General features: G+C 47.4%; 4 protein-coding genes across 4 annotated transcripts; 2 read left to right on the top strand and 2 right to left on the bottom strand.

Annotated features, from left to right (window-relative positions):
* Positions 1 to 322: 322 nt before the first annotated feature.
* Positions 323 to 3,315, bottom strand: EDB93DRAFT_1121862 (tRNA synthetases class I (M)-domain-containing protein). Its single transcript, XM_041448572.1, has 14 exons — positions 3,104 to 3,315; positions 2,975 to 3,048; positions 2,879 to 2,921; positions 2,811 to 2,818; positions 2,609 to 2,762; positions 2,520 to 2,561; positions 2,379 to 2,468; positions 2,279 to 2,330; positions 1,882 to 2,230; positions 1,822 to 1,829; positions 1,571 to 1,769; positions 1,359 to 1,519; positions 1,269 to 1,300; positions 323 to 1,217 (listed from the first exon to the last, which is right to left on the bottom strand). Exons 1-14 carry the CDS (start codon positions 3,169 to 3,171, stop codon positions 419 to 421), a joined length of 2,079 nt encoding a protein of 692 aa, XP_041311608.1. The 5' UTR covers positions 3,172 to 3,315; the 3' UTR covers positions 323 to 418.
* Positions 3,316 to 4,167: 852 nt separating this feature from the next.
* EDB93DRAFT_1121854 (uncharacterized protein) lies at positions 4,168 to 6,797 on the top strand. The gene is made up of 3 exons (XM_041448571.1): positions 4,168 to 5,185; positions 5,236 to 5,594; positions 5,655 to 6,797. Exons 1-3 carry the CDS (start codon positions 4,262 to 4,264, stop codon positions 6,679 to 6,681), a joined length of 2,310 nt encoding a protein of 769 aa, XP_041311607.1. The 5' UTR covers positions 4,168 to 4,261; the 3' UTR covers positions 6,682 to 6,797.
* Positions 6,798 to 7,026: 229 nt separating this feature from the next.
* EDB93DRAFT_730686 (uncharacterized protein) lies at positions 7,027 to 10,987 on the top strand. Its single transcript, XM_041457254.1, has 15 exons — positions 7,027 to 7,597; positions 7,652 to 7,698; positions 7,749 to 7,941; positions 7,992 to 8,184; positions 8,234 to 8,616; positions 8,663 to 8,786; positions 8,837 to 8,898; positions 8,952 to 9,212; positions 9,263 to 9,374; positions 9,435 to 9,509; positions 9,561 to 9,797; positions 9,846 to 9,976; positions 10,026 to 10,123; positions 10,174 to 10,322; positions 10,377 to 10,987. Exons 1-15 carry the CDS (start codon positions 7,148 to 7,150, stop codon positions 10,757 to 10,759), a joined length of 2,898 nt encoding a protein of 965 aa, XP_041311606.1. The 5' UTR covers positions 7,027 to 7,147; the 3' UTR covers positions 10,760 to 10,987.
* EDB93DRAFT_730749 (uncharacterized protein) lies at positions 10,848 to 11,971 on the bottom strand. Its single transcript, XM_041457255.1, has 5 exons — positions 11,767 to 11,971; positions 11,474 to 11,581; positions 11,398 to 11,414; positions 11,230 to 11,335; positions 10,848 to 11,176 (listed from the first exon to the last, which is right to left on the bottom strand). Exons 2-5 carry the CDS (start codon positions 11,549 to 11,551, stop codon positions 10,937 to 10,939), a joined length of 441 nt encoding a protein of 146 aa, XP_041311605.1. The 5' UTR covers positions 11,552 to 11,581; positions 11,767 to 11,971; the 3' UTR covers positions 10,848 to 10,936.
* Between the last annotated feature and the right edge of the window lie 46 nt (positions 11,972 to 12,017).

Genomic DNA, 12,017 nt, shown 5'->3' with positions numbered 1-12,017 from the left:
ATCATAAGTTTTTATTGGTGAATAGAATGTGGTCTTGTGATCCGAAAAATTGACCAGTTTTCGGGGCAGCACGATGCTACAGAATGCTGAAGGTGACGCGCCGCACCCTCAATGCGAGCTCAGAAACTCTTTGATCAATTCACAACTCAGGTTGGTCATATAGTCCATGCGTGGTAGTTGTTTTTTTTTACCCGGTTGCGTTAATGTCTCTTGTGTAGTAATCTGGAGATTACTTGTCCGCAGACTGGAACACTAGGTCGAGACTGCCATCAACACCCTCTAACTGATAAGGGAATGAGTGGTGCAAATAAGATCGCGAACGAAATCTTCACACATGATTCGATTCTTTACTGACAACTACTCAGTACCACACTTCACATTATAAGTACAGGAACAGTGATACATTACAGCCTCTTCACTACGCAGCCGAATTCCCTAACTTCTCCAGCAAGACAAGTTCAGCCTTTAGCTTTTTCAGTTCCGTTACAGCAGCATCTATGACATCCTTTGGCTCCTTATTCTCCTTCAGCCCACGAACAACCTGTCCATGCTCCAAAATCTTTGCTTCCAAAGCGATAGCTTCAGGCGATTTCGGCCCACTGACCGCCACACCATTCGGCGCAGCGTTAACAGCGCCCGCTTTCTTTGCTTTGCGCTTCGACGTAGGTGCCTCCTCCTCCTTCTTAGTCGACTCATCGCCACCAAAGCGCGCCTTCCACACCTGTTCCATCTTCTCGTCAATGTTCTTGAACAGGTGATCAGGCTGGCCTATCTTGTGGCCCGCAAGGATATCCGTCGAGAGCACCTCAGGAACCACGCGCGCCGGCGCGTTCAGCTGCAGCAGGAGCGCATCCGAAGTGGCGGGCATGAAAGGATATATGAGGGCTGAAAGAACGTATATCAGGTTGACGGCGCGCGATACGACTTGCGCGCATCGCTGTGGGTGCTCTGTCATCAAGGCCTTGTTTAGGCCCGAGGCTTGCAGGTAACCATTACCCCGGCTTGAGATGAGCATGACAGTTTGAAGACCGAGTCGTATTTTTACGCTCTCCATCGCATCGATATAGTCCTTGAGGAGCGCGTTGACATCGGTGATGAACTCGGCGTCAAGGGGGTCATTGGGAGACAGTGGGCCGGGAGTATCGCCGCTTTCTGGAAGGACGCTGTCGTATTGGGCGGAGAGGAACTTGAGTGCACGATTGACGAAGTTACCAAAGCTGTAGAACGTGCAATCAGTGTCAGTTCGACATGTTCATTTTAACGATTACTTTTTGAGAAGGACATTATTGTTGGCGGAAATCTATGAAATAGCAAAAGGAATCAAGAAGGAGCTAGTGATAGGACGCAGATCAACTTACACAATCCGCCCATGAGAACATGGCATCAGCGGTTTCCGGACGAGTCGAGAGCAGATAATACCGCCATACGGAAGCGGGAATCCCGGTCTCCTTAGCAGCAGGCCCAAACACACCGCGATTTTTGCTCTTGGAGAACTTTCCGCCCTCGTAATTAAGGTATTCTGTATGCCGACTGGTCAGAAAAGATACTCGGTCTGAAATTTCATGCTCGCCTGTAGTCGAGAGATGGTGTAGTGTTGTCCAATTGCTGCCATCCGCGAGCAGCATAGCGGGAAAGTATATAGTGTGGAAATATACGTTATCTTTACCCATAAATTGGTATAGTCGAACATTATCTGGGTTGAGCCACCATTGTTTCCATTCCGGGGTATATTCTCCGGTGATACTGACGTAGCCAATGACTGCGTCGAACTGCAGGGAAAGCGTTATGAAACGGTGTAGCACAAAAGTATCGTCAACTAACCCAAACATCTGTCGAGACCCATCAATATACCGGAGAAATTTAGGGAAACTAGTCACTTACACAAAACTTTTCCACCCATCTCTTTGTCATCCTCCCGGCCAAGAGGTGGGATAGGAACGCCCCAGGCAAGATCTCGCGTCACTGGAGTAGGTTTAAGTCCGCTTTTCATACGTGCGTCTACGATCTCGCCATCAGCATTGATTGTGGCATTGGGTGACCATTTTCCTTTCTTCCATGACTTCTTAATCCATTCTTCTAACGCTGGTTGGGCAGCATCTAGCTTGAAATACATATGTGAAGAAGACTGAGCAACGACATTGTGAGTTTTATCGATCAAGCATCGAGGCTCAATTAGGTCGATAGCATCTAGCGTGCGACTGCATCCATCACATTGATCGCCGCGAGCGTCCTGAGACAGATAGTGAGAATGTGCGTTATTATTAGTTGTCTGACGTACGATATAGCTGCAATGAGGACATATGCCCTCTACGTAGCGATCAGCCAAAAACCTGAGGCGAATGTTGGCACTATTTTATTAGCCTTTGGTAAACACTCACTTTTTGCAACCTTCGCAATATGTCTGATCTTTGATCTGTTTTTCTAAATATCCGTGTTGGCCAAGATTGAGGTAAATTGATTGACATATCCTGTGTTTCGGTGTTAATGAGTGGTAACAAAACTATATTTGTTACACTGACTCGGTATGCTTGGCGGTTGATGTGCGGCCAAAGAGATCGAAACTAAGGAAGTTCGGTAGAGAACAACTATACTTGTGGAGGGTACGTACCCAATATTAAACCATTGATATGTCTCTTTATGCAAGGCATAGTACTTGTCGCATAGCTCTCTGGGAGTCATACCCTCCTTGAGAGCCGCAGTCTCTGTAGCAGTTCCGTATTCATCAGTTCCACAAATGTAAAGAGTGCGTCTATTCCGTGTCCCTGTAAAAATGTTGAGATGATATATGGCTGTGCGAGACTATCACTGACGGTTGTATCTATCAAGCAAGGATGTTGTGAGTATGCATCACAAAACACCAGTAAGTGGGGATATTCACCGGCTGAAGACGTCTGCGCTCAGAGTGCTTCCTATGATATTTCCTGACGATCATTGTCGTCAGACTTATGATATGATAGTATATCAGACGACGCACCAAGATGAGGCACATTATTACAATAAGGCAAAGCGGACGTGATAAGGATGTTTGTTTCCCCATCCTTTGGAAGTCTGCGCCAACAATAATATAAATGCTATATTGGAAGCTATGGTCTGATAAACTTACATAGCCCCTTGCCCAGGATCAGGAATAGATCGCAGGACATCGTCCGTCACTCTGATTTTCTGAGTCATAACTCCGAGTCGTTCTGGTGCGTGTCAAAGCAAGGTGAGAGAGAGGAATAGCCGAGAACTTGAGATCTGAAACTTGATAGTGACTCGTCCCTTACCCAATCCTTACTATCTTTGGAAATTAGCCTAGTAGACCCAAAATAGCTTTCACGAGTCACGACACTGTTTGCCCAGCGTTTCAACTGAGACTATACTGTCACGCAGATTGTGTTGTGCTGAGATCAGAAAATGTGCGCTTCACACCCTACATTTGAGAAGATCGTCAAAACCAAGATTTTGAGTGGGTGAATTTCAACTGATTGGAACAGCACGAGGGAGCCTCCAACATACACCATCTTACATTAGGGACATCATGTTTCATGTTCCATGAATTACAACTCTGCGAGTCTCGAAGTGAAACTTCCTCGTACTGAAGCCAATTGTGTAATTGTGAATTCTATCAACTAGAATTCGATGGAATCACGGAATTTTTATTGAAAGGTGATCGTAGCATGACTGAAAATGATGGCTCACGATCGCCGTCCGCAAGTTTAGCTCGCCTTGAAAGTTGGCAACCACTTCCGCCTGCCAGTATTTCCAAAATCGAGGGCATCCGGGGAAGGAACGACTTCGTTTATGGCTAGCTGGGAGACTAGGGCGCCCACAATTACACGACAACAATCCCCTAGCAGCAAGTCAGCGGATCCTATAGTATGTGTACTATGCGACAAACCACGACACGTCTACGTGTTTGGCCACGCATGTTCAACGTGCTTAATACGTTGCGTATAATTCACCTGTGAGCCGAAGACAGAATAATGATGTTCTCTACGGTCTAGTCAGACATGAGAAAATTGTCATCAGTACGTCCTTGACAGTTTTCAGCAGAACCGTGATGGGGTGCTCGAAGGTTTCTGCCTCCAAGGAGTATCAGAGAGAGGATTTTCGGATTTTCAATGCTGCATAGCCTCCATGATGTATGTAAGACTACTTGGTAATTCAAAGACCGCAGCATGCTGCGTGAGAGTCGCCTGCCTACTTCACCTAAATTGGACCAATCAAGCGTGCAAGTGGCAATAAAAAGCCCTCCACCCCTTTCAATTGAACGATCACCATGGATCCTTTACAACCCAAACACTCGCCTGCCCATACACATGAACCCATTGACAATTCAACACTTTCTGAAGTAGAAAGCCTATCTGACTCTGAGTGGCTCGATATTGCCAGTGGCCGTGAGTCCGATAGTGACTCGATCTATTCGTCCAGGGGGACAGATCAAGGACGCACGTCGTCACGTTCACGGTCAAGACGCTCGTCATTTAGCTACGGAAGTTCCAGAGACGGAGACGTCGATGCCTGGGAGGGCTTAATCGATGACAGCGCCGACGAGGTGGTAGTACCCGATACCGTCCACCTGTCCGGCTCTCCGCTCGCCTTCAACCGAAACCAGTTTACTGCTCCAACTGACGAAGATGTCGGTGATTTTACAGAAGAGCAGCGTGTTAAAGAGGGTTTAGATCAGAGTATGATTAGTACTCTGAGCTCCTCTCGCTCAAGCTCGGTTCACGCATCCACTGTGATCACTTCGCCGCGCGATTTGCGCTTGTCCTTCCCGGATCCCATTTTCAGCTCCCGTGAAGAGCTCTCCAGCACTTCATGCGAGAACATATTATCGCCGTCCTGTGGTGCCATGTTCCCTGGCCCGGACCCCGATGTCACCGTACATATCACGGACCCGGGAGGACCGGACCTGTCTCACGCACCCGGGAGCTCAGCCCCCATAACCATTGATGATGCACTATCCGCCTTACTCGACTCTGACCTTATTGTTTCACTTTATGGGTTTCATTATCCGCATAAATGGTCGTTTGTGTCCACACTTTTCGAGAAGGCCGTTCGTGGTGCTCATCTCACCATTGCCACACCTCTCGAGAAGATGGACGGTCCTGTCCGACATCTCCGCATTGAGGGTAGAACGGACAGGAGCCTGTTCTATCCTCGCATCATCACAGTGATTGACCGAGGTGACAGGGAAGATGTAGGTCTGATTCACTTCTTCACCGGAAGATTAATTGCAACGCCCTGCAGCCATTAGCCGATTTTTCCACAGGTCACCCAAGTCTGGCTATCGTCTTCCTTCCATTTTCATCTTTGCAGCTCCCTGAGCATACAGCGTATCTTCCTGTCCTTGTTCCTGCCCCCTGCGCCATAGACAGTTTCCAGTCTGAGGATGCGATTCGCAATTCTGCACAAGAGGCGTGGGACCTCCTTAATGTCTCTAGTGACAGGGTCCTTCGGCTTAGCGATAGTCCTTCATGCGTTGTGAATGCTGATGCGATTGAAAGCGTTCCTCCATATCGTGCATATCGTGCCTTTAATCGCATCTTCTCTCATGGTAAGAAGAAATCAGTCAAGCTGTCAATCAACTCGCCACATGCTTTCACCATGTAAGTCCTGCTGTCATTGGCCACTGATATCACTCAACATTTCTGTTTCTCAAATCCAAGACTTACCATGGTGTCGCTTGTGCTTGGCGTTATGGTAGGATCCACATTTCGAGGTACTGCACCTACAGTTACCCCCACCCCTGTCGCCACTGCCATGGCATCGGCCGCTTCAACGCCATTTCTTTGGGCACTCTTCCACCCTGTCATTAATCGCTCGCACGAATCAATCTCAGCAAAGACCGAGTCAACAGCGATATCGATCCACTCTTCTCTGAAAGACTTCGCCCTGTCAGTATTCAACCCAGACCCTACATCAGTTTCTATCTCCCAGGAGACCTCTACATCAGGGTTCCACAGCATGTCTTCCTTTTCGGAGAAGTTGAAGTTTTCCAAGGACGTCATCCTTCGTCCGACTTCTTCCCTTATGTCTCTTGGAGGAAGTACCAATTCACTATCCGTCGTTCCTAGTATGACATCCTCAAAGCCTGATGTGACAGAGGCAGTGCCTACTCCGTCTTCGTCTGCACTCACGTCATCTACTCTTGGCCTGGGCTTCCTGCAGGACTATCTTCCCAAATTTGTGGATACGCATGCGCCTGATGTCCTTGCTGCTGTCAATGCTGACATGCAAGATATCATCGATGCTCTCGATTCGCTCGTCCAAGCCATTTCTCGACAAGCTCAAGTCATGATTGCCCAAACTAATGCGCTGATCCAGTACTCGGCAGTGCAATTTGAGCAAAGAGCTCCGGAACTCGAGGCTATCATGGATGCTTTTAATGCCCGTAATGAGCATGCGCAGCGTCGTGCAAAGGAGCTCAAGGATAACGGGGCGAAATGGCTTCATGAAGCTGGGGAGGCTCTCATGAACCGTGCCTCGCGTGCCCGAGGGAAAGCCAAGGAGATCACGGAAGACATGGAGCAGATCTGGGCTGAGTCGAGGGAGAAATGGGAGATGTCCAAGATGCGTAGCGCACAGAGGCGCTCGGGGAGGGGGGTGAGGAGGGGTTGTAAGAAGGCGAAGAAGTGTGGTGCTCGTTCAAAGAAGTGCACTGGCGGGTGGTTAACACATGCTCACTACTATTGAAAGCATGATATGTTGCTGATTTCATTTACTCTATGGTATGTTGTATGACATGTACATTATGTATGAAGATTGAATATTGATGTATGAATTGAATAACGACTGGTCGTATTGGTTCATTGCATTGACATCTCTAAGCCAAAAGATGAACGACCAAGAAATCGGTCGTAGAAGGTTCTGCAGCTCAAGATCCTGGTTACTCCTATCATGGAACCCGTAGTCGTGCAGCTGTGTAACATGGCAACCTTCGGAGACTAACAGAGCCCCTCCGGAGCACAACCGAATTATGTGACTCAATATTTATCACGTGACATGATTTCATTCGCATATGGAACCCTTGGCGTTGTGCGGCAGGGTAAGACTTACTGTTATTATCTTCGAACTCGACTTTTTTGGTTTCTCTATAGCTACTCATCAATCTCTTGTAGCTTCTTGACACTCAATCAACCACTCAACCTGTCCGGCAATTATGCAAAATCATAATCTACCACCACGCGGCTATCCATATGTCACGATCCCCCCTGGAGCGCGTCCTCTACCCGACCCTAGCCCACTGCAGACATACCCACACGAATTTGACCATCAATCCGCAACTGGAGAACTCTTGAATCCATGGGATCACACACCTACAACCGGATATCCGAATGGCAGACCAGGTGAACTTCGATCACGCCCTCGCACTCAGAGTGCATACGAGCCCGTACCACCCACTTTCTCTTTTCCTGAACCGGAGATACATCGATTTGCTTCTCAAAGAACGACCCTTCACCCGCACTCACCTCGCCACCGTCCCTGCAAGTCCGATGATGGTCATGGTTCTCCGAGTCTACCTTCGAGCAGAGACCATATGGCTAGCGTTCCCTTTAGTCCACTAACACCCGACTCTGCTTTATCCGTGCAGTACCCTCCTGAGGAAGATGTACGTGTGTGAAACATAAATTCGACAATGACGTATGCTGATGACCTTCGTCAGTGGGAAGTACCAGTAAATCAGCTGACTCGGGAACTGTCTAATGTCTCGTGAGTATCATGATGCCTTGTTTAATGCGATAGTCATTGAAAAGACACAGCCTTTATTCTGAGGAGGGATTAAGACGATTTCAAGCCGGTCAATTAGCAGAGAAGGATGAAGAATGGCATCGGCTAGTTCCTCCTGAAGCTCAGGAAGCACTTGGAAAAAAGGAAGTCGAGCGGCAATCAGTGCTGTTCGAGCTGTTCAAGTCGGAAAGGGACTATGTAGAAGATCTCAAACTTGTCGCAGAGGTGATATCCACCGCTATACCATCAGATTCAGCTAACATTTTCCCCCGCAGGTTTTCATCGAGCCTTTACTATTCGCCAAGCCCCCTGTCATTGCTCCCGACAAGTTACATCCCTTTGTTCATGAAGTATTTTGGAATTTGGGTGATATCTCTGTGCACCACGAGCGCATGCTGGCTGCACTCTTTGAACGCCAATTGGATCAGCATCCGCTGGTACAGAGCGTGACTGACATTGTACTTGAAAGTGAGCCAACCAAAAAAATAGTCAACAGCTCACGTTCAACATCTTTTAGCATGCTTTCAGTTCCAATCAGATTACGAGTCCTACATCAAACACTATCCAATCGCAGAAGAGCGGCATCGAACTGAAGTCACTCGCAATAAAAGCTATCAAGCTTTCATGCAAAAGTGTTCTCAAGATCCTCGGGTGCGCAAGCGCGACATGATCACCTTCCTTTCCAGACCAGTGACTCGCCTCCCACGCCTTCATTTGATTCTTGAACACATTCAGAAGATCACAGAACCAGGCCATCCAGATCTTGAAGACCTGCCACTTCTCCTAAACATTTTGAGCGAATTCCTGAAGAGCACGCAACCTGGTATTGCAGCTGCAGAGAACAGAGTAAAATACTGGAATGTCTGTGAAAGTCTGACGATGCCCAAGGGACAAATAATGGTGCGTTCTGTGAGCGTCATTTCGTTCTTTGGCTGATCTAGTGCAGGATTTGGATTGGTATAACGAAAGTCGGTCATTGGTGTACTCTGGCCCTGTAGCCCGAAGGTCCAAGTCTGAAATGGATTGGCACCCGTGGACTGATCTATTCGTTGTCTTACTCGACAATTATTGTAAGTTTTGTGTTCATCTCTTGCTCAACTTAAAGTCACCGATTCGTCAGTGTTGCTCACTAAAGAGGAGAGAAGAACAGGGGGGATCCTCAAGCGCTACGTTGCGTCTAGAGTAAAACCATTTAATTTCTTTTCGGTGATTTCATTCAAATTTATTTTTTACAGCCAATACCCTTAGAATATCTCAAGCTAGGAAGTTTCGAAGGACAGCCAGAAAGTAGGAAGGAACGGTCTGAAGAAGGAGGGCTCTTGGACAACCTGCGCGCACAATACAAACCCATCTATCCGTTCACGATTTATCACTCTGCGGATAAATTGGAGCGGCGGTATACTTTGTACGCGCCGACCGAATCTGCGAGAGAAAAGTGGCGGAACGCTCTTGTCGAGGCCAAGACAATAGATGATGTGCGCCGAGATGCAAATAAGGTGTGTACATCGACATCTGTATGTCGGTGCGCTTTTATTCAACTAATTAGTGGTTTGCACCGCAACTCGTTGACGATGGCTCTTTCCGATCACCAGGAGCTTTCACCCCCCGCGGCTTTGGATCTAAAGCATCAGGGAGGATCGTTAACGCTGTGTCCTTTAGTACGTAGCACAATACCGCTTTCCCCATCCAAAATCGCTCATGATTGACAATATGTTCAGCTGCTGCCGGCGGGAAGAGGCTCATGGCGGTCGGCTCCGCCGCTGGAATCTATGTTGGCTCAAGGGGTGATTTCAGTATGAGATATTCACACACTAATTTACTACATCGCTGATGTTCACCTTCAGACTTCCGCAAGATCTTATCGTACGGCAATCCTTCATCTATCATAGTTTTACAAGATTTCAATAAGTTCATCGTACACCACGAGAGCTATCTGCTCTCCTATTCCTTGGATATTCTCGCCAGAGTCACGATGTACCAGGCCCCTGCAAGTAGCTTAGATGCTTCAATGGAGAAGATCGCAGGGGAAGATGGGACCGTCCTATTTTGTAGTGCAGGGCGAATAAAACAACGAATGATAAGTAAGTTTTGACCTAAGTCATACGGCACTTTGACTCACCTCTCACTAGTTGTTTATGCTCTCAAATCATTCTTTCAAATCACAGTGCATGTATTAGAGGCCTGCAACCTTTCTGAGCTTCGACGAACTCCATCACGAGGATCCCAGGGTACCATATTGTCGTTTAGACCGTTTGGCGAAGTGAGTGGATGTGACCATTTTCTCTTCGTATACTCATATCATGAACCAGCCATTGTATGTACCAAAGGATGCCTACTCCGTTATACCACTAGCCAAGACAGTTGCTATAAGTACAGAGAAGGGCGTCGTCATCGCCGATCCGACCAAGTATGTTGCTCATCACCCGCCTTCTATACTCTAATAACGTAGTATTGCAGCACAACTAGGCAAATGATCCAGGTCGTCCCGAATTTCAGCGCAGCAACCTCCGATACAGACATGGCAGACCTGAAGACTCGCTGCGAGGATGCTAAGCCCCTGGGCTTAATTCGGATCGAATCAGGCGAAATATTGGTTGTTTATGACAGTAAATCTTTCCGTTTAAATGATGACCACATAATTCATCGTGCCTCCACTATAGCTCTCGGATGCTACATCACGAAGTACGGCGTCCCCTCCCGGAAAAGCGGATTCATCCTCTGGGAGACGAAAGCTACGTCGTTTGCCCATCGCGGGTCCCATGTGTTGCTGTTCTCCTCTGAGTTCATTGAAATTCGGAGCATCTCTACCGGAAGACTTGATCAAGTCATTGAAGGGAGAGATATTCGTTTATTGTTGCACACCAACCTGAAATCTCACCCGGGTGATGATACACTACTCGTGGCGATGCGTGGGACCAAGGACGACAAAGATGGGGTCAGCGACAAGATAATAGAACTAGTTCGAACTGGGGAATTCAACTCCATGCAGACACCGATGATATCCACACCAGTGGAAGGTCTGTGGGATGAGTGGGATATGTAAGCAGTTGGTGTATCAGTGGAAGATAATGTATAAGTTATGCTACGTAATGATGTTTTGTTAGGTGTACTATACACATGATCATGTATCTATAAATCACTATTGTTTCGTTATGATCCTCCTAGTCGGGAAGGGATAATTTGGAACATGCAATGGGGAATGACTATCACTGAGCCTCATTCACGCCGGCTCTAATGGGAGGTCCCGGGGAACGGTCATCGGGAGCTGATCTATCATTGCCTCCATGTACCGCATACGGAAGTACTGAGAAATCGCAATCATCGTAGGGAGGAAACAAAATATGATGATAGAAATAGCCACTGCTGGTGATTTTGCCGCAAACGCCAATTCTACTGACGTCACGGCGAGAATTCCGACCGCTGGGATTGCATGCAAAATTCCAAAAATTACTGCTCCGAGCTGCTGTGGTTTTAGGTGTTTGTGTAAAGATGGATGACTTAAAAATGCCTTACGTGAGAGGCACCCGGCGCGCTAGCAGTGATGTGCAGACTGATGGTATATAGTATCAGCGTGAGGGTAGCCACTAAAAGACCTTTGGATCCTGACATCGACTGAAGACTACAAAAATAGCAGATAGTTGGTCGGAATGTCAGGAATAATACGGTTAGGATTGAACTGACGCTAGAAATGCCATGAGCTGTGAAAAAGAGGTCGAGTAAGGGACTGCGAATCTAAACAATTAATGTGAACACTCACTATATTCAGGCAAGTCTTCCTGCAATCTTGTAAGTCTCTGGCAAGTGCAGGAGATATGAATGTGGGAGTAGAAAGCATTGTGGTCTGCGATGATGCAATATTTTTGTCCTGCAACATCGTCGCGCAGATAAAGAAATGTATGAGTGAATCATAAATCTCCAGCACTTTTATACAGACGGGGTAAGTTTAGACGGAGATCCGCAGTGTCTCCATGAATTGCAGAAGCACAAGGCCAATCAGTAGTGCTGTGGAGGGACCCCCATAGCAGACCCCATAGGTAGTTATGTCCTCACCGATATACATTCGCAGACTCCTGAATTTGTGACTCTACTAGAACGTTAGATCAGATTAGATGGATAAAGTGTATCGCATTTATGGCAAGGGCTAGGCCATTCGAACCCTGGGTCTAGAACCAGACATGCATTAATCGGAATCGCAAACGCAGGAGAAATGTAGTAAAACAAGTTTTGTTACCGCTCATTACACCCCTGAGGAAGCTGCATTTGCTGATTGGACATAGCCGCTCAACGAGTCTAGACCCTCG

This window comes from Suillus bovinus (genome assembly GCF_016758785.1).
Source record: "Suillus bovinus strain UH-Sbo-P2 chromosome Unknown EDB93scaffold_6, whole genome shotgun sequence".
Taxonomy (NCBI): Eukaryota; Fungi; Basidiomycota; class Agaricomycetes; order Boletales; family Suillaceae; genus Suillus; species Suillus bovinus.
This window is presented reverse-complemented; position numbering and strand designations above follow the sequence as displayed.

Coding starts and splice junctions, on each gene's coding strand:
- EDB93DRAFT_1121862 (XM_041448572.1), bottom strand. CDS start 3,171: ATGACTCAGAAAATCAGAGTGACGGACGATGTCCTGCGATCTATTCCT. Junction 1,301..1,358: donor TGTTCTCATGGGCGGATTGT/GTAAGTTGATCT, acceptor GCTATTTCATAG/ATTTCCGCCAACAATAATGT. Junction 1,218..1,268: donor AATAATGTCCTTCTCAAAAA/GTAATCGTTAAA, acceptor CACGTTCTACAG/CTTTGGTAACTTCGTCAATC.
- EDB93DRAFT_1121854 (XM_041448571.1), top strand. CDS start 4,262: ATGGATCCTTTACAACCCAAACACTCGCCTGCCCATACACATGAACCC. Junction 5,186..5,235: donor ACCGAGGTGACAGGGAAGAT/GTAGGTCTGATT, acceptor AACGCCCTGCAG/CCATTAGCCGATTTTTCCAC. Junction 5,595..5,654: donor TCGCCACATGCTTTCACCAT/GTAAGTCCTGCT, acceptor CTCAAATCCAAG/ACTTACCATGGTGTCGCTTG.
- EDB93DRAFT_730686 (XM_041457254.1), top strand. CDS start 7,148: ATGCAAAATCATAATCTACCACCACGCGGCTATCCATATGTCACGATC. Junction 9,510..9,560: donor TGGCTCAAGGGGTGATTTCA/GTATGAGATATT, acceptor GTTCACCTTCAG/ACTTCCGCAAGATCTTATCG. Junction 9,977..10,025: donor CGTTTAGACCGTTTGGCGAA/GTGAGTGGATGT, acceptor ATCATGAACCAG/CCATTGTATGTACCAAAGGA.
- EDB93DRAFT_730749 (XM_041457255.1), bottom strand. CDS start 11,551: ATGCTTTCTACTCCCACATTCATATCTCCTGCACTTGCCAGAGACTTA. Junction 11,177..11,229: donor GCGCGCCGGGTGCCTCTCAC/GTAAGGCATTTT, acceptor AAACCACAGCAG/CTCGGAGCAGTAATTTTTGG.